We start from the raw sequence: 20,696 nt of genomic DNA on the forward strand, positions 1-20,696 counted from the left end.
GGAAAAAGTTGCATGTAAATACCACAAGATGGAGCTGAATAACATGTTCTCAGCAAATGCAGGATTTCCAGACAGCTTTCTTTCATAAATGAATAGTCAGATGCAATTCTCAATAAAGAAATGCAATTTAAGACACAGCGGTAGTAGAAACACATGCTTTACAACACTGGAGAAGTGTAAAATTGCAAGTTGAATCTGATATAAGTTCAGATTTCCAATCTTTGATCTAACCATGATTATGCTGATTACATTTAGAATAATACAACTTTCAAGTGCAAATAAAGATAAAGTAGGCATTTTAAAGCATAATATCAATCGATAGCAGCAAATAGTGTGAGTGGGAGAATTTAATAATTATTTTTCACAGATGCTGTTTTGGATCTTCCAAACTACATCTCTCCACTGATTTTCTTGTCAAAGCTAATTTAATTTTTTTTTTAGTTGGTCAGTGTGTAAGTGTATATTTAAGTAGCTGTAAACATTGCTGTAAATTACGAGCAGTACAGCTTTCTTTTGCTCAACTAGACCTTAGTGTCTCTGAAAATAATATGCCTGAATCTCCTTTCTCAGTTAGCCTTGGACCAGAATAAGTATTCAAATGTTTTGCTAAAGTTTTAAAGCTGTTTAATGACCAGCTGCTGGAATTGTTTTCAGAGTGCTTGCAATTTTCTGGTAGATAAGGTAAATTTCACAGACAAAATTACTGATATGTAGATATTAACCTCATTTTAAGGTTTTGCAATCCATATAATTAATTTTTTTTTTTTTCCCAATCAGGAGGTAAGCACAAAGACTGTGTCGCTGTGGTCCTATATAAACAGCCAGTTAGATGAGTTCACAAATCCTTTCTACGTAAACTATGAAAACCATGTCCTGTATCCTGTTGCCAGTCTGAACCATTTGGAACTATGGGTGAACTACTATGTCAGATGGAACCCACGGATGCGGCCTCAGGTATGAGCTTTCCCATGACTTTTATGTTTTAGTGAAGAGCACAGAGATTAAAAAAATTTATTATTTTTCATAGTGCCAAATGCAGCAGTTAATTTCAAAAGTGCTCATCTGTTGCACGTATTTCAGCTGATAGGGGAAAAGGTGATTTTCTTGAAGATGATGGGGATGTGTTCAAACTTGGTAAAATGATGTTTTCATTAAAGTCACCAGTAGAATAGGGAGTTACAGTATCACTTTATTGGCTTCTGAAAGGTAACAGATTAACAGTCTTTGTTGTCAGAAGATTACTTTTATAACATTCTATAATACTTTGTAACACTTTTTAATACTTTCATTGCCTTAACCTTCTTGTAGAGTTTCGTGTACCTTTGTTTACAGTCATGTTTTGCCCTTTACCAACAATGTTGTAAAATGTAGCAGCAGTTTCTGAAAGAATTGGACTACGTACCGACTCATTTTGTAGGCTCTCTAAACTTAGCATCACATAGATGCTTGTTTTCAATTGACCTTTACGGTTTCAAGCTGGCATGCTAAAGCTTAAACACTCCTTATACGTGCTCCTTGATTCATCCAGTATTTGTTCTTATAAGTAATGTCTGCTATTCAGATAAATCTCTAAATCTCGTCAGACAAATACTCCATGTGCTCTCATGCTTAGAAGTCTGAAGAAAGAACATTCAGTTTGTGTCCCAACCATAATATACATGAGGGTGCTACACCATCTCTTTATTAAGGTAACATTCCAAGATACCCCCAAGCATATTATGATAAATTACCTGTATTAAGTGACTGCTCGAAAGCTGCTTTCATCATCTAGCAGTTAGAATGAGACATGAGTTTCAAACTTATTAGACACCCACAAGTCAGAGGCTGTTGTAAAAGATGTTGTTCCAAGATGAGTTTCAAGGACAGTACACTGGTAGAAGTCCAGGCATCTGAGAAATACCTTTTAAGGTCCTGGAAAAGTCTGGATTGCTTGCTTTCTCGCTGAGAAGTTTCCTCTGAGCTGCTTTGTTTCCCTTACTTGTTCTATTTTGGTTGATGCAGTCCTATGACTGTTAGGTACCTGTTGGGTGTTAGCATGTGTTAAGACTTCAAAGATGGTGTATTTTAATCTTTATGGTTTTAAAGTAAAATTGTCAGCTGCTTTTTAGCAAAATATCATCTTTCCCTTAGCCTATTTGCGGAAAAACGTTTGCATGGTTTATGCACATTTTAGTATAATCGGCCTGCAGCAGTGTCAGTTTATTAGTTGTATTTAATTGAGATCTGTAGGCCCTGAAAGCGAGCAGGCTTTGTAAACACACATGAAAGCTAGTCCTGATCCAAAAGAGATGAGGGTGGGGAAGAGATGACATAATGAGAAGATATCAGAACTGTCATATACTTAGTGGCAAGCTCTGCTCACTGCCTGTCTGTTGGAGAGCGCTCTGTCCGCTTCTGTTGGAGAGCACTCAGGCACTCCAGCACGTGTGAATCATCGACCTTCATTGGTCTTTGAGAACAGGTCCCTCAAATCAGCAGGTTGAAGGTAGCAAAAGTTGATGATCCTGGTAACCGCCTTTACTACCACCTTCCTTTCTGGAAGAACTAATACAACTGTTCCAACTTTTTAGATCTATCACATTAGCTTTGTCTTGTGAAGATACGTCTTCTTGCCTTTCCTCTTACCTCTGGCCTGAATTTATGTGATATTTGTTACAAATACTCGGAAGTGTTTCACATCTACTTGGATAAATTTGCTGCAGAAATTACAGGTTTTTGTTACAGAATTGTGTTCTCCAATCTAATTATGAAAGCACAAACTCATGCAAACAAGTAAATAACAGTCTGTAATCACAATATACTGAGTTTGCTTTCTTCTGTATTTGCATTGTCTAGTTGCACACCCTGTTAGCCGATTCAGTAACATTCAGACCCATTCAGTAACAGCAAAAAAAACCAATCACCATTGCGACGCCCAGCAGGTCTTCACTTATCTTCAGTGAAAAGATTTCTTAAACAATCAGTGGATTTATTAAAAGAATGGGCATCTGCACCTGCTGAGAAAAGGTGGTTTTGTTGCATAACTTTTAATGTGGTTCTTTTGTTTTTCAACTGGAATAAGAGAAAGTTAAATATTTAATGTTAATGAAGAGCTCTCTGGTGAATAGCAATTCAAGGCAACCTCACATACTGTTTTATCAGCTGCAAAAACTTCTTTAGGAAACTAGAAAATGTTTATTGTTTTCTAGGAGCTCACCAAAAAGGAGAAATGTCTAATTACATGAGTCTAAGGGAAGATGAAGATTAGTCCTTTAATATAATCAGAATGGATGTTTGATACCCATTATCAACCATCTTTGTAGTATGGGAGAGGAAACTCTCAAGAACAAAAGGGCAGTTTTTGGTTTGAGGCAATATTGTAGGTTTTCTAATTTCAGCTTTATTAGTGGGTGAGGCTTGAGTTTTTAAATGGACTGAGAGAAATTATCATTGCACTTCATTGACTTTTCTATTGGAAATGAGCATACCTCACCTTTAATTTTTTTAATTTGAAAATTACTGAATGCTAACTGGATATAAGCATTTATATTTGCTTTGTTTTACTCTGTCTTCAAATATCTGTGTCTCATCAGACTTCTAACAGTACAGTAAGGTTTGATCATATTCGTCATTGCACTAGGATATATAGAGTTCAGAGATATTCTTATGTTCTGTAAATAAAAAATAGCTTATAATGATATATTTTCAGTTCTATCTAAGTTTTGTGGAAGGCTGAATTGGTGGTTTTGATGGTGTTTATTTGCATCAAGAGCCTCGCTTTAGGATTATAGCTGTATTGCAATAGATGCTGTGCAATTAGGTGGTGCACAGTCTCCTTCCATAGGGTTCAAAGCTCAAGTGTCTGAGAAGTGAACAATGTGGAGAATTCTAGGTTAAATATGGACATTTGTTGTAGATTCCCTTTTTGCTAAACTGTGCTTCAACAAGGTCATTCCAATTCTTAAGTGAAATAAAACATTCCTTGGTTTCAGTTTGGAGGTATTACATCATTATTGACTTCTTGTCCCAAGAAAATTAGATGGATTTTAATCCTATCTTATTTGAGTTCATTGACCGAGAAGAGGTTTTTTTCATATTTGCCCTTTCCTTGGGTTGGAGAAATGTGTATTTGTATGTGACATGTGGAAGATAAGCTCTTTCATTCTCTCATACAGAGGTATGTGCTCTGTGGGTACCTGCTACTGGACTCACAGATGACCCTACTAGTCTGGAATAGATAAGATTGTATGATGCTTTTCAATTTTTTCAGTTGATATCATGTATTTCTCTTTCCTTTCCTACGTAGTCATTCAGACTACTTCTTTACATTGATTTGAGGAGTTCTGGCTGCCAGATGTCAGTTAGTTATCTGCTTGGGCAACTCTGGAAGGTGGGGAGAACACAACAGATTATTTTCCTGAATATTATTTCTGCAGGGGCAGTATTTTTGAACTAATATACTCTTATCATTCATATATGCAGAGCATGAGTAAAAGTTCTGGTCCTTTCAATTCAGGCTGTGCCTTCCTATGTGAGAGGCAAGGAAAAGAATGTATTTTAGTCACAAAATTTACATAGTCCATTAAGATATGTTTAGTTGTTTTTATGACTTCTGGGAAATGACATTTTAACCCTTGGAGTACAGCGCTTAAACTTGTTTTTTTTTAATTTTTCTATGCCTGCTAATTTTTCTTCAAGCTCTGTTCTGGAAATTTGGCCACTGTGCTAGAGACAATATCATAGGAATCCCTATAAGTTTTTCAAATTTCATTCTTTTCTTTGTGTGTGTAGACTTTCATCCAGAATGTAAGTCTAGCACCATCTATAACCTAGGAATTCAATTCAGCTACTGGAATGGGAGCATCTGCTAAAGGCAGTCTTCGGAGCTCCCATGAAAAGCCAGGGAAATTCTGTTCATAGGTTAACAGCTGGCTTTAAAAAAGGAAAGGAAAAGGTAGGAGTAAATAACTGTTTGTTCAGGATATAAAGAAATTATCTGGAAAACATATAAAAAAGTTACAATGATTACTGCTTTTTTTTTATGCTGTGTATAGAATTGTAGAAGGATTTGATATGTTGAACAGTTGAGTCATTAGATGTCAGCTGAACTTCAGTGTCAATAAACACAAAATATTGCATATTTAAAAGAACAAATAAGATGCTAAGCGTCACTGGAAAAACTGTTGAGAATAAACTGGAAAACATAATTACTGAGATGCTTTATCCTGCACATAATAGGATAGGACTTATTGTCTGGCATGTGGGGTGTTCATATTATTTATACCTGCCTTCAGTCAAGTTGCCCAGCATTTTCCTCTCTGAACATGTTGACAATGGTTGTAATATTTTCGAAGTTCATACACATGATTTAACACCATTTTGTGGCAGGACAGGGCCATCATATGGCTCTGGAAATGCTTGGCATTGCTGGTCCGCGATCCATGGTCTTGAGTCCATCTTTTTGCATGAAAGAATGAGGCAGGAGATGTCAGGAGAAGGAATCGCTGTGTGGGTTAGGTAGCTGAATGTTGCCCTAGTTAAGGAGGTTTCATCCCTGCATTTACCGCAGAATTTCTTGTGAGACAAGGCAAGTTTCTTACAGTACCTGACAGTTTCTCTCTATCTGAGTGTCTAAGTCAAGATTTCGTTGACTTAGTCTGATTTACTGCAGGTAATTTACATCTGCAGATAAAACTCTCAGCATTCAATTGATACGGAATAAAATAAAGACTAGCTGCTTATCCTGTGTGCTGAAAAAATCTGTAGTTGTTTAAAGAAAAAAAATTGGTATCCTGTAATGAGCACAGCATCAGAACACGCACAGAAAGGGAGAAACTAGTACTGCACAAATAATCTTCATTTTGGGGATTTTCTAACGTATTTTGAAGAGCAAGCACTCAAAGCATTGCTCTAATCTATCAGATCTCTAAATCTAAATGGGCTGTAGGTTTTAACAAGCAATGGCATCAGCTTGTAGTGTGTAGAGTTTCCTGAGTCTGGAAATCTATGCAGTTGTTTGCAAAAATCTCTGTTCCATTTCTGACATGGTGGGATTCATAATTTCTGTTTGCTAGTCATTGCTTTTCCAGAAGGCCGGGGGTTTTGCTTGGCTTCCCCGGAGCATACCTCTGCAATAAGTGTAGAAGTATTGATTATTATTGAAAACTGCTGTTTTCATCATTTGAGATTGCCTTTTTCTATGAGTATACTGTTAACTAGCTTTTAAAAGCAAGTCTGTCAGAGTTCCAGCTCTTCATGAAGAGGAACAAAAAGCTCAAGTGAAAGATACTGTTGTCTTTCCAATGCACGGAGTAGGTTTTTGAAAAAACGACAGCCTTAACTCAAGCAATGAATTTAAAATAACCATTTTCCTCTGCAGCCTTTCTTCCCTGTTGCTAAAATAGATAAAGTATACTTGCTGAACAAGACAAAATGCATTCACCGTTGAACAATTTTCATGTGAATGACTGTCCTTGAGCTAGTACAGTAATACACAGTAGATATCCATCCAATTAAGACTTGGCGGTACTGTAAGTGAAGTAGCTATTATAATTTCTTTTATACCTATCCTTGTGTTGACAAATTTTGCTATCCAAAAGCACTCCATAATCCTGAAGGATTACTTGGGAATGAAAACCTGAAAATCAATACTGAAAGTGAACTGTAGTAATTCTGTGAAGAGGAAGGTTTGAATTTTTTAGGAAATGAAACTGTCTTACGTCTAGTTGTTTTTTATGTGTTGTAGTATGTATATTGTATAGCATAATTGTAGTTTCTGTGTGGGTATAATTAAAAAAAGCCAACTTTATCTTTCCTCAAGTCCTCACCAAAAGACTGTGAAGTGGTGTGTTCTGAGAGTTACAGTACACCAGGTTCTGCTTTTGATGTACATGTGGATAATCCAGTTTAAAAAATGGTTTCATATCAATGGTATTTTAGGTAATAAAGAATGTTTCTTTAGCAGTGTTCTAAGTATTTTTCAGCTCATTATAGGCAGTAGATACCTTATCTTTAAAGTGTAGGAAAAGTATCTGCTTTTGAATGAAATAGGCAGCAAAGCTAGCCAATCGGAAAAATAAAACCCCACCCATTTTAACGGGTTCATTTGCAGGAACCTACAGTCGGTTCTTTCTGAGTGAAGAACGTTACTTGGCTCACTCAACTTTGCAGCATTTTGCTGTTTTTTACTGGTTGGGTGTGGGATTTCAAATACTGCAAGTATCACTAGCAGTGGGAGAATCATGTCAAGTCTTACAGGGGAAAGAAACTGCTCATACCAGAGAGAAGAAACTCTCTGGAGAGACAGGGCAACTGGCACTATCATAGATGAGGAAGGGAAGAGAGAAAAAAGTAGCAGGGAAGAATTGCAAGAGTAGAAGGTAAATACAGGTGAATAGATTGTATAGGAGGGGGATCAGGTCCTAAGTTTAATCATGGCTTGATGCAGAAAAGTTGGACTGGAAACTTGAAAGAATGTTGTAATGGGCAAAAATGTGAATTGTTAAAAGGCTAGAGAAACCAAAGAACTTCGCTAAATAGAATCTTCCTGATGAATTGACTTATTTTTAAATTTATTTACAAAAAATTAATTCCTTAAGATAACTCAATGAGAGAGGGGTAATGGAATAAAAATAGGGATTTGAATGGGAAAGGACTACAAAACTTGGTGAGAGCTTAAAACCGAACAAAAAGATGCTAGAATCATGGACAACTGGGATAAGTCTTTAAAGCTTATATTTAGTGCTAAGGGTATTGCTCTGGATGGGTAAAAGGACTAGGGACACAGGGTTTGGGTAAGTGGCTGGAAAAAGTTCATTATGAGTTGGGGATAGGAACAATATGCAGTCTCAGACATATTCTTCTTAGTTTTTGAGTCAATATTACAGTAGCAATTAAAAGGAAAAAAAAAACCACCCTGAAAAATCGTCTTGAGGTGTTGCGGGTAAATTTGCTGCTGGCAAACTCCTTACTCTTGTCCCTGGTTGGATTGTATTGCTAACTACAGTAGATGTAAATGGCAATTTTGTTTTGGATCGATCAACTTCTAATCTGTTTTTAGTAAATTTTATGTGATTAGAGAAATCTAATTTTATTTCTTATAAATCATCAAATGACAGAATTTTTGATGAGGTTAACCCACCAAAATCTGTTAAAATGTGGTATATTCACCTTTATGTTTCTACTTTATTTTTTACTGGAATACTTTGTTAAATAACGGAAATAAAATTTACTGGTTTTCAGCACATTGAGGTAATAGTTTAAATAACATGTGAAAAACATCCTGAAGACCTAATGAGCAATGGCCCAGCCAATTTTCCAGCCCAACAAAGCCGCAGATGCACTGCCAGGTTAGGTTTCATCTGCGAAGGCTCCTCTTGTGCAGCAGAAGTAGGTCTTTGCTTTCCCCGGAGTACGGACAGAAATGATGGGGACCTGGCTGTAGCGGCTGGGTGTTGCCTAGCAGCATTACTGCAGCAACACACTGGGAAGCTGGTGTTACAAAGGAAAGGATGCACACTCTTCTGAAAACCTGGTATCGATACCGTGGAGTAGAGCAGCAAAAAAATAACTTGAATGTGACTGGGTGGTGGGTCCAGAGTCATCTTTTGAGCTTCCACTCCTAATTTGAGAGGGGGCGTGAGAGGGTAGAAAACAGTACATCTGCTGTCAGACTCCCAACAAATCCATCTCAGTCAAATCAATTATATGATTTCTTAACAAGACTGTAATAAAAGCTTGCCATGGAGATACTACTTGTGCTTTGCAAGTATACACTTCCAGGGTTAAGGTGGTAACAAGATCTTTTAATAAATGATCTTCTCCAAACTTCTTGTTCCTTACAGAATCTGTCACACTTCCTTTTATTCTAAAGTGGCAAAGTAAAGGAGAACCTTGTTCACAGCAAGCCATTACAGGTGTTATTGTGAAGGTTGTTGGACCCATTTTCTTCTGAAGCAGGCTTTGTTTGAGAGAGGAATCGCACGCTGAAATGTAATGGTGTGAAGTGACAAAAATGGAGATAGTTATCTGTAAGAATTTGCACAGGATGGTATGAGGAAACACTGGCAGCAACAGGTCTGCCTGGGAATAAGTCTTTAGGAAATGTGGAAATGAACTAAACTTCTTTTTTATTATTATTTGAATGGTTTTTGTGACAGAATTAATTTGAAGATGCTTCGTCCTCTTACTCTTCCTCCTCCTTCCAAGATGGAAGGAGGCTTTCAGAAAGCTGCATAATTCCAGTTCTATTTGATTCTCTTAATGGTTTCATTTAAAAAAAAATACACATGACTTGAGGTTGAGGCTTTGTTTTGGGCATTGCCCCCCTTTTTCCCCCTAGCACCATTGTCTATTTTTTCATTCTTTTGCATTTGAATTTGCTGCTTTTTCCAAAAAAGGGAAGTTACAGTAGCAGAATTGAAGACATCTGGGGGAAAACACAGCTCCTCATGCCAGGCTGCTTTTCAGGTCTTTTTATAAGAACTTCTATAATTTTTTTTTTATATCTTTCAGCTGCCTACACCACCTTTTTCTTACCCCGTGAGTATGTAATTCTAACTGGACCTTTATCACTAATAAATTGGTTACTGTCAGCTGCTTGAAAATACTCTGAAAGTGCTAAAGATTTCTCTAGACTGAATTTGACATGTTATTTCACGAAATTAAAGTATCTATTGGAAGTTTAGTGTGTGAAATGTATTTTTGGAATTTTATTGTTTTACATCAATGTGCATCTACACGATGCTGTGTTAAATGGCAAGGTACAAGAATCTTCTCCTGGGAAAGACTTGACATTAGAAAACCGTTCATGTTTACACTACCATGTGAAATGGCATGATGATATTTATGTAGAACTGTCTTGCAGTGTTTACATCTAACATGCACTTATTAAAAGATGGCCAACATTTTAAAGGTGACCCTTTTTTTTTTTCATTATAAGACCCTACTCTGCCTTGCTTACAGCTTTGCCAAACTTTAATGATTTGTATTGAGTCACCAAGTATGTGTGTGTGACTTAATTGTTTTGTAAAACTTCATCCAAGAATGCTCAGTTGCTTATGAGAATGTGACTAAGAAAAATGTTTTCCCATATGAAAATGTTGGTATTGTAGATTTCTTTTGTTGGGGCGAGGGGCTGTTTTTCTGTAAATTTTCCATCTCTAGGGCAAACACAAGATTTTAGTAAGAGAGATTATGTTTCAGAAATGTGCCTGCTCATATCTTGGAAGAAATTCATCCAATTTGGAGGTCTGAGGCTGGAACAATCTCAGTGAATTCTCAAGGACTGAGAATAAATGAGAGTAAAAGGACTGAGAGATGGATTTGATACAGAGTCTATGAGAGTTGTGACGAACTGGGAATAGGAACTAGGAGTGAGTAACGCTCCAACTGTTGGAGGTCTTTGCTTTCTGTTCAACCCATGGAATACAATCTGGGAAAGTAGGCTGGAGGGGGCATGCATGCAGATAAAGAAAAAATTGTCCCACGGGTGAGGGAGCAGGATGCTGCTCTGGAGAAATGAAGCTTCTCCCTGGCTTTGCCACAGGATTCCTTTCTTGTGGAATGTGATCTCCCTTTAGCAGAGTGGTCACCATGTGTGTGCTCCTTATTTACTGGGTGTCCTGCTTGATGCCCACAAGGCCAAATTGCAGAATTCCTAAGTTCTCTGTTAAACCAATTTGAGATCAAGCTATCCAAAATTAGGAGGTGCTTGCTTCAGATCCTTGTCTGTAAAAGTGGAGTGTTAGTACTCCCATGCGTCATTAGGGTGCTATGGAAATAAATTTGTTTCTTGACATGAGATGAAAGTACAGAAAAGGAAACCTAAGCATTTTAAGTTCAGAAGAATAAATAAAGGATGGGGTCAGACACTGCAAAGAAAACTAAATATTGAATAACTGCTGACTAATTGAATAGCATCAAACTGTGCACTGAATAAAGGAGGAATACAAGGGGGAAACTAGTATTTTAACGTTTATTTAACCAACGATTTTAGACAGATACACAGGAAGGCTGAATTGAGTTTGGAGAATTAATCTTCATTCTGACACCTCCTAATTTTTTGAGAGCATAAGGATGCATAATGTTGAAGAGTATTTTTGTGTGACTTGAATATACACAGACTTTTAAAATGTCATTATTGTTATTTGGCTAATTTATTTAAAGGCGGTGCTGTTCTTTCAGATAGACGCATAGGGAGGACAGCACTTGCGTCAAAGTTTGAGTATATGTCTTGTTGAATTAGGTTCTGGGGGAATGCAGAAGAAGGATTGAGATGTGCAGCCACACTTTTCCTCCTTGAAGCACTTTACACAGTGTGCCAAGTTCTGCAGCAGCTTTTGTGCAGTGTATCCTGAAATCCTGATTTGTAGTGGGTTCCCCAAAAGCCAGTTGTATGGAACTGCTTTTTATGAGTGTTTATGAGCATTGTGCAGTGGAACACACCGGCTAATGCCTGTGTGAAAGGTGTCTAAGAGAAATTGGCCTGTTATGCTGAATCATGATTAAGCTGTGCAGAAATCAGGTGTACAAATCTCCCGTGACCCAGGGCTTGCGTGACTGATGATACCAATGGTAAATCACTCTGTTACAGACCTAAGTGTTTCAGGAAGATGTCTTCATAAAGAAGAAATCTGATGTAGGAGTGCATGAGGAAGGGATCTTTTACTTGAGGAAAGAAAAAAAAATAGAAGGGGAGTGCTAATTCCATAAAGTCTTGGTCTTCAGTGAAATTTGAATTTTCCGTAGTGTGTATTACAGCATCTTGGACACCAACTGTTCATCACCAGACTCAGTTTTGCCATGTTTTTAGGTGTATACATTTTCTGTAGACCACCTCAGAAAAACGAGATTGGCTTTCTGGAGGGTGTGCTTTGTGTTTGATTAGTGAAAGAGGCTGTTGTCTGTAGACTTGTGGCCTCACTTGCTAAAGAGTTTGTATGGCGGATGCAGGAGAAGATTGCAAGAAGAGAAGGAATTCATTGCATAGCGAAGGCAGGACTCTGGGGTCATTGGGAGCTTGGTGGTGTGCAGCGATTGTTCTGCTGAAGACTCAAAAAGTTACGCTTTTAAAATTGCTGTAGATGGCATGCTGGATGAATTGATGACTCCCAGGGTACTGGGAGGAGCACTTTGTGAATACACTGAAGTTTCTGTTCATGGGCTAAGCCACGAACAAGAAAAAGCATATGGCCAAAAAGATGTTGACCTAACCCAGACTGTTTGATGCTTTTTTATTCTTTTAAGTTAGAACTAAAGTTAGAAATGAAATGGTATTTTCCTGTTTCAGAAACACAAGTGTTAGATTTTGAAAATGTCGAAATCAAATGCATGGGTTTTTGATGAACTTTTTTTAAAAAGCCTGAGTTCACAAAAACATAAATTGTGACTGAGTTGTGTGTTGATGGCAAGAAGAGAAAGCCTTTCTGGTTTTTGATACCTTCTTCACATAGCACCGTGTGAGAATTTCGTGCTCAGGTGTGCATCCCAGCCCTGTAATCATCTTTAAGCAGTAGGAAGCGATCGTGAGTGAATGCAGTTCCCTGGAGCCTGGCATTCCAGAATCCCAGCGTATAAATTACAATGTCTAGCAATCCATAGGTTTCCCATTGCTGCGTTTCCCCATGATTGTCTCACCAGCCCAATTAAATTATTTTCCCATCTTGCTCTTTCCAAAAGCTGTAAACAATTAGCGTTTATACAGGATAAAATAAATTAAAAGCAATTTACAGTCAAACTTTTTCGGCCTTTCTGTGGCATTTGGAAGAAGTGGAGGTCTCTCTGTACTTTTCTGAGATAACAGGTCCAGCTGCAAAAACCAGTGTGGCTTGCGTCTTCCTTTAGCTATGATATAGTTGAATGTTCCAGATGAGCGTGAAAAATGCCTAGAAGTCTGATGCAGAGTGGTGCATCTCTGGTGTTTTTTGGGCACTGTCAGAAGTAGAGGCAGAAACCTGATCCACTTCTACGAAAGGTTTATCAGAGTGTGACTCCGGGAGGTCCACCACAAACACAATTCACTTGGCTGCTGCACTTTTCTCACTGACAAGCTGGAAGGGGTCAGACTCTTGGAAAGATGCCTGGTTAGAAGAGTAACAAGATGCTCCATGTGGAGCCAGCTTTGTGAACTCTAGTCTTTACAAAGTAAGTTCTGTCCCAACAGGCAGGGGAAATAGTTCCCGGGAAAGGCATTTTAAATTCGACTAAAAGTGGTATTGGTAAGGGATAGGGGTACATTTATTGGAGTATGTTTGGTGTCCCATTAGCAAACAATCTTTTGAATAGGTTTTCTGCCAACTGTTTGCTGAAATGTTTCATTTCAAATGACTAAAGAAACACTTTCCCTAAATATTGATACACTGAAATTCATAGGTGTTGGATTCATTGTGTTACTGAAGGAAACACTGGAAGCATTGCTTGAGAAGATAACTCACTGGCAGTCTAAGTAAGCCTTTTCTTTCTTCGCCTGGCAGGTTCCAATCCATCAAAATCTTAAAGAGCTCCTCACCATCCGGACGGAGCTTCAGAAGAAGGTCGAAGATTTGCAGCGGGAAGCTGCCACACGATCCATTTCTTCCTCCTCTGATAGAGGTTCATCTCCTTCCCATTCAGCCACGCCGGTGCACACCTCTGTGTGATGTGTAACAAAAGCCATGTGAAAAAATTTGTGTCAGGTAATACAGAGAGGAGGGTGAAATGCTTTTCCCATCACAAAAGGATTGTGAGTGACTTGTAATTGCTATGATCTACATGCCTTACTCTGTGTCTGATATTATCATGATGAGGCCAAAAAGAGCTTCAATAGATGTGATATATTTTCTTGTTGGCAGTTCCCACGTGTGTTTTGACATCTCTAGCTAAATCACCAATTATGAAATTAAACTTTGTTTTGAGCAACTAACAATTTAACCATTCTAGAAAGGAATCCATCTGCCAAGCAGACAGAAAAATGCCTCTCACACTGCCTAGGGTACCGTGCCTGGTTGAGAGAATCAGATTAAATGCCACATGATGCTTACACAGAACATTTTTCTGGATGGGAGCTCCTCATTTCACTCAGTAATATTTTTTTTTTTTTTTTGCTAGAGCAATTTTTTTTTTTTAGGTAATTAATGCACTTGGAAATTGATTTTAAAATAAATGTTTTCCAGTGTAGTCAGTTTTACATTTCAACTAAATATGCCATTAAAAGTGGATGAAGTTAAGCTGGATTTATCAAGTACACCACACTGACTTGTATGATGTAATATATTTGGTGAAGCATGTATTTTAGGTTTTTTAATGCCTTTTGTACAAGTTGAAATGAAGTCTTTTGACTGTTTAGCTTATTGTTCAGTTTGAGCCTCCTGAGCGAGGGGTAAACTTATTCATGTCAAAGTCTTGTACAAAGTAAAAGCTTTTTCCTAGCAAATGGTAATATTTGGGGTTGGAATGACACCCAGCTGTGTAAATTGTATAGTCTGTATAGCTCCACATTTTGTTAAGTGTGTTTTGTTTTAAAGTGTACACACAAAATGCAAAGCTGTGTCCATTTATACACATGTGTATGTGATGTTAAACATATGCATACTCCCGTGGTTTTAAGCTGTAAGTTCAGAAAATGGATCCTGCCTGTCCAAACTCTTTTGAAGACCTTAACTTGTAATGACTTTGTTTGACAAAGTTTTTGAATGATATGATCTTAATTGGTTTTCTTGAAATAAAGCCGCTTGGCTTTTTGTTTTTTAAATTGCTGCTAGCATTTTTTTCTATGAAGTGAATAATTTAACTATGTTTTCGTATAAAATATACATTCCCAACTTTCTTTCATCTCCCCTCCCAAAATATTAATATCAGAGAGATTTGATTACTAAAACATCCAACCTTTTAAAAAATTGTTCAGTGGAAGGCCCAGAAATGGTGCGTGCTGAAATTTTCCCTGGATTGTTTTCCTTGCTGTGTTTCATGAGAATCTGGTTCTTCTCCTTAGGGCACTTAAATACTGCAGCTCTGCTTTTTGACTCGTGCTTGTATTGCTCCAAGTTCTGCTGGTGGGAATTAAGCCCCCTTCCTGAGAGCCAATTGATTCTATATGCTGATTGTGGTTTTTACTGTCTGTGAGTATTGGTTTATTACTGCGCATTTGTTCTTAATATGCGATGGCGCTTTCCTGTTTCTCTGTATTCATATATGTAGCGTATAGTTAATGAGTAAGGTGAGCCGCTGAGCACTTTTGCAACTTCAACTGGAAAGGCTAATGTGCTGTATCCAGTCTTAAAAGTTTACTGTGCAGTGCAGGGTATTTCAACATGTCCTTTTTATTATAGTGAATGCTTTTTTATAATAGATACTCACCTACAAGAACAAAGTTTAGGAAGGCTCGCAATGTTCCATCTCTTAATCAACCTCAGGCTTTTTATAAATAGATGAAAGATATTTTCCTGTAAAAGTGGTTCTGCTGAACAGTATGCCAGCAGTGCATTTTACATTGCCAAAATATGTTGAGCTGGTATTGAACTAAACTCTTCCATACTTCGGATTTCCTTGACATTTTAACTGTATATTAAAGTAAAGCACATTATCTCTAAAATGCAGTGCTAAAGAAAATCTTTTGAAGTTTTCTTCTTTATTGCTGCTAATAATCACAATATTTTCTCTATAATTATTGTAAAAGTGGTGACTGGATTAGCTTGGGCATTCTGAGATTTTTACAGCTTAGATTCCTAGAGCTAAAATCTGATAATTTGGTGTTGCATAGAAGAATACCAGTTATTTCAACTGACTGGCTGTTTATCCACAAGTTTCAACATAGCTCAGTGAGCCTTCTCTGATCTGAAGGGAGAGCACTGGGGGAGGGGTCCTGCTATAGTACGTGCAAACACAATGGATGTTTTTGTATGTACTTAGCATGGAAATTTTCAAAGGTATTATATAGCTTGTATATGGTAGTTAAAGCGTAGTTTTATACTGAAGAGGTGACTGTCTTTGTGCTCAGTCTGATTCCCGATAATCAGATTTTTTCCTATTGATTTAACAACTAATTCTGTCATTATTTTTTGTTTTTTAATAAGGCAGTATTGAACTGGTTGAGGAAAGACCAGAACCCTGTTCCCTGTCTGATGCACCTTGGACAGAACTATTATCTTCTGATTCAAAAGCTGGGATCTTCTTTTGCTTTGGTTTTTGGTTTTGCCTCTGCGGAGTATAAAGAGAATGTGCAAAGACAGCAAGCAGTTAAATTTGACCTGTAGGATTTTCCTATTGTCCCAGAATGGGCTGAAGCCTTGGTAACCAACTGAAACATTTTCTGATTCTAAAGTAAGTTAAGTGAATCATCAGCATCAAACACTTTGCCATTTTAGTCCTGTTTCAGAGCTGAATTACACTTTTTCCTCCTTTGTAGATGAAAGTAATCTTTTTGTTGTTTCATTAAAATGGAAGGCGGCTTTTAAAGCTGGTAAACACTCCTGTCTGCCTGGTTTTTTCCCCCTGCATAGGCAGCCTTCCTCTCAAGGAGTTAAAACTTTAAACAAGAAGTGTTTGATTTTTCTGTTATTTTCTGAGAAAAGCTGTACTTATTCATATGCTGTATGTAGTAACATCAAAAATGGCTGGTTCCCTAAAAGCTGGAAATAAGGGATCAACAACACCCATTCATTTAGCCCCACAGCAGAGGACAAAGTAAAATGGGCAATTTAGAGTATTCCCCACATGAAGCATTTATGTTAAAAAGCAAAAAGGCATGTCCATTTGCTGAGAAATCACAGCTGCTGAACTAAGTGGGCATCATAGTAGAGATCTTTTTACTGCCAGTCCTTGTGTAGTTGGGAAGAATTTTATTTCTACAAGAAGTATGAGTCAGAATTAGCTAGTATGAAATATAAACCACCTTTTTTGACTGTGAGACTAAGCATTGCGTCATTATACGAAGGTCAAAAGCTTAGTTTGCACTGCCTGGGAGATTCATCTATCGGATGTGAAATTCCAAAGAAAACTGCAGGAAACCTAGGGCAGCGGAAAGGACCAAAACCAGCCGTGCTAAGTGCAGCCAGGGACACACGGCACCACCTAGAGTTTAGCTGCTGGATGAGCTGAGGAGAGCGTGTGCGTGTGTGTGTGCAAATACTTCATTTTTACCATTAAATTAAAGTTTTCATAATGATACTTGTTTTCTCACAAAGTCCAATTTGTTTTGTTTTTTTAAATAAAGTCTCTAGTGTAGTTATAAAAGAGGTTACGTACAATAAGGATATAGCCCACCATTTGCAGTTCACTTCCAACACGAAAAAACCCACAAAACCCCAAGTCTTACTAATCAACTTGTTTTATTTGGTGTTTTCCAGTGGTAGTCAAATTCTGATTTTTACCCCCATGATCCTTACATGCACATTAGCAAAATGAATCTTACTTTTCATAGCATAACATTCAACCTGCATTTGGTATAGATCGCTTCTGCATCAGCAAACAATATGCCTTGCTTTTAAGTACAGACTTCACTCAAAAGAAAGGATTCTCTAATTTCACAATACCATTGTTTCTGAACTTCATTTGTTCCTGAACCTCCTTTGTTGCAGAAGCACATTTTTAAAGCCTTAGCCTGTCGACTCATCTTACTTTTTCAGAATTTGAAATGGTATTATGGACTAATTCCATTTATATCACAGCAAATGAGTAGTTAAGAATGACAATATAGCACTTGTAAGGGTTCCTTAGTGGGGTCGCATGAAAATGACTGAATTTTTAGGGCCAAAATATCTGAAATTCATGTCAGAGTATTCTCAACTGAAGAATCTAAAACGAAGAAACTACTACAGTATTGCCAAATCTGTCATGAAGAAAATACTACAGTATTGCCAAATCTCACATGAAGAAACTACTACAGTATTGCCAAAAGAAAATGCAAGTAATTAATAGAATAAACAACACGAAAAGAGCTAGTTAAATTCTTTCAGTTCTCTGATTCCTCTGTAATTGAGAAACCTTTTCTGAATCACTTTATTAGAAATAGTTTTAGTTAAACTGAAGAAGTGAGGCATGGTAAAGAAAAGGGCTCACAGCACAGGTAGTACATAAACTCTCAGGGCAGCTGTATATATAGTTTTTGGACTCATGAAAAAAAAAATTCCCAGTTTTCCAGTGGTTTATGGCCTTTTTTGTAAAGGATGAGAAAGTTCATACCATGTATACAGAACCTAAGCGCAGGATTTTTAAAAATTCCATATCCAGATTTAAAGAGAATAGATATTAATTAAATGAAAGTAGTTAGAGAAGTCAGTGCTGGATCAGTTGTTTCAGAACTTGGATCACTATGAGGAAAATACACAGGAATCCTCTCAGTTGCTATAATGCCTAAAATATAGATGATGTATAAACTCCCTATTTCTCAGAGACTGGTCTGAGAGTTCAGATGGAGAAGGAGACAGACTGCAATAAAAAAGCAATTTGAGCCTTTACAGACATGTAGCACGTGAAGACTTTGACTTTTGTCCAGTTTTGAAGAGAAAACCAAGTTTAATTTCTTTACTCCAGTATTTGTCAATATTTTCATATTTGAAATCCTAGAGAAAGCAATCTTGAATTCTGTTACTGTAAATTTTTGAAAAAGTGTTCCCTTTCACTGTGCATTTATGGTTTTCCACATACCTAGATGTTACGCTAAAGCGTAAGTATTCACCAAAATCATAGAAAACGCCTTGGGGAAAGGAGCAACTTTTGGGTTTCAAAAACTGGGTGGTTTTTTTTAGGGAAAAAGCTTTTTTTTTTTTCTTTTTTTTTTTTTTTAAACTGCAGTATTTGTGATTAGACACATGTTTCTCATATGTTCTAGTGTAAGCGTTTCCCAAAGGAGGGATAGGCGCTATATTCTTTAAGCAATGCTGGACACTCCGTTGCACTGTCCACTAGACAAACGGGGAGGGCACAGTAACAGAAATGCAATAAAACTGATGATCTGCATCTACAGAACACATGGTCATCGGCGGAAGGAGAAACGGAATTACAGTCACTTGACCTAAGCTAGGAAAACGGCTCCTAGTTATCACCAATGCCGTGTTGTAATACTTCATCTACAGTAACTTTCTAAAAATATTTTTCATGCTACAGCTTTCAAATGTGTTTGGCTAAGAAAGAAAAACAGGTGACGGTGCTTGGGAATGGAGATACACGAACTCAGCTGCGTGGCTTCGTCAGCATCTGAGCTGCTGCACGTGATGCTCCCAGCGCTGCAGACCACGCTTCCTCCACGAAAAGCCTTCTCTGGGAGTAAGCAAACAGAGTGCATCCCATCTCTATTTCCTCTGCTTCCACTCTCTGAGCAGCCAATAATTAAATATTTTTGTTTTCTAATCCAAACACATTCATAAAACAAAGCAGCAGTAGTTCGTAGCAGTATTGTAGCCTAAGTGTTCTAAACACACGTGACGCACCATATATCCCTAGAACTCGTCGCCCTTATAAAACACTGTAGCTGTTCTGCTAGAGCTAGTGTTAAGGCTTTAAAATGCAAGTGTTAAAAAGAGCATAAAGAATTGTGCAGCTATTGCAAAATACTTAACCATGTTACTAGGCAATTTCCTTTCAAATGGAGCTGTTAGGCAGCAATGCTCCTAGGCTGATTCACCTCCTGGCAAGGCCTTCTGTAAGTCGCGTCTACCTGAAAGCTGTGAATCTGTACAGCAAACTTAAAAGTCTTTTTTTTTTATACACAGTCACAAAATATGGGATTTGCAAAACAATACAAAATGCACACATTTCAGGCTTATATATAAATAGTGAGTACCTCTTACACCACGTAAAGTGAATTTTCCTTCACTTGAGAGCATGCTTTTTAAGCAATCATTGATTTGGATAAATGTATCAGAAAGTGGTAGTATCCACATTTTAGCAGCAATAAAAAAGGGTTGGGGAGGGATTAGAAACATAAACACAAATTCTTGCAACATAATGAAGGTCAGGTCTTGACACCGGTACCACACCATTGAAGAGGGTTGCACGAGCACCCGGGTGGGATCGGGGTGCTGTCCTGGTGGTAGCCCAGTGTCCTGCTGAGCACCGCTCGCAGCCCAACGCTTCCCAGAAAGCTGCAGGAACCCCACGCGGGATGGTGATGGACGACCCATCCTCTCAGGAGATTCTGCCTTTTTTAAAGGTTAGTCAGTGACACAAAGGATGAAGCTTTATATCCTTTTTCTGCCTCGGGTGCCAGGGATTGCTCTCGATAGTTGCGATCATGACTGGAGGAGAAGCTGGGGGGACTGTATCTTGCTAAGCTTGACATCTCTTGTGGCAGTGAGTGTTACAGGTCTTAACGGATACCTACTTTGTTTATTTTCTTTTGGGTTAAATCTGTGATTTGTTTTAGTGTGAATGAGATCTGAACCTGTCCTTGGAAGCATCCAAAAACAGAGTTTTCATTTCAGTGACAATGTAGGTATCTCGGGTCACACAGACAAACTGTATCGCTTGGCAGCTTCAGCTCCATTCTGATCTCTAGCGTAGCCAAGCATTCAAATGGTATTTGCTAAAAGTGAACACTGCGCACACTGCTATTACCTGTATTTATGAAAATCAGGTCCTTTTATGTGGTTAGAAGCCCAGCGCTACATGGTGGTGAAGCACCCTCAACTGCTGGCTTCGGAGCAGGGAGTCACCTGCCTCAGCCCGAGGCCCCACCTGAGGACCGACCCGTAGGCACTTTATTTTTAGGTGTAGCTACGCTAAGGATCGCAATCTACCCTCAG

The 20,696-nt window shown here is 38.0% G+C and overlaps 1 protein-coding gene across 2 annotated transcripts in view; it reads left to right on the forward strand.

Annotated features, from left to right (window-relative positions):
* The window catches only part of MTMR1 (myotubularin related protein 1), a 36,673-nt gene extending 22,631 nt beyond the window's left edge, over nt 1-14,042 (forward strand). For both annotated transcript variants that reach the window (XM_009578425.1, XM_009578426.1), the window contains 2 exons: nt 778-954; nt 13,452-14,042. In XM_009578425.1, the coding sequence (XP_009576720.1) occupies nt 778-954; nt 13,452-13,616 (342 nt within the window). In that variant the 3' untranslated portion in view covers nt 13,617-14,042. The remainder of the gene's footprint in view (nt 1-777; nt 955-13,451) is intronic.
* Nucleotides 14,043-20,696: the final 6,654 nt, after the last annotated feature.

Source organism: Fulmarus glacialis, unplaced genomic scaffold, assembly GCF_000690835.1.
Source record: "Fulmarus glacialis isolate BGI_N327 unplaced genomic scaffold, ASM69083v1 scaffold27155, whole genome shotgun sequence".
Classification (NCBI taxonomy): Eukaryota; Metazoa; Chordata; class Aves; order Procellariiformes; family Procellariidae; genus Fulmarus; species Fulmarus glacialis.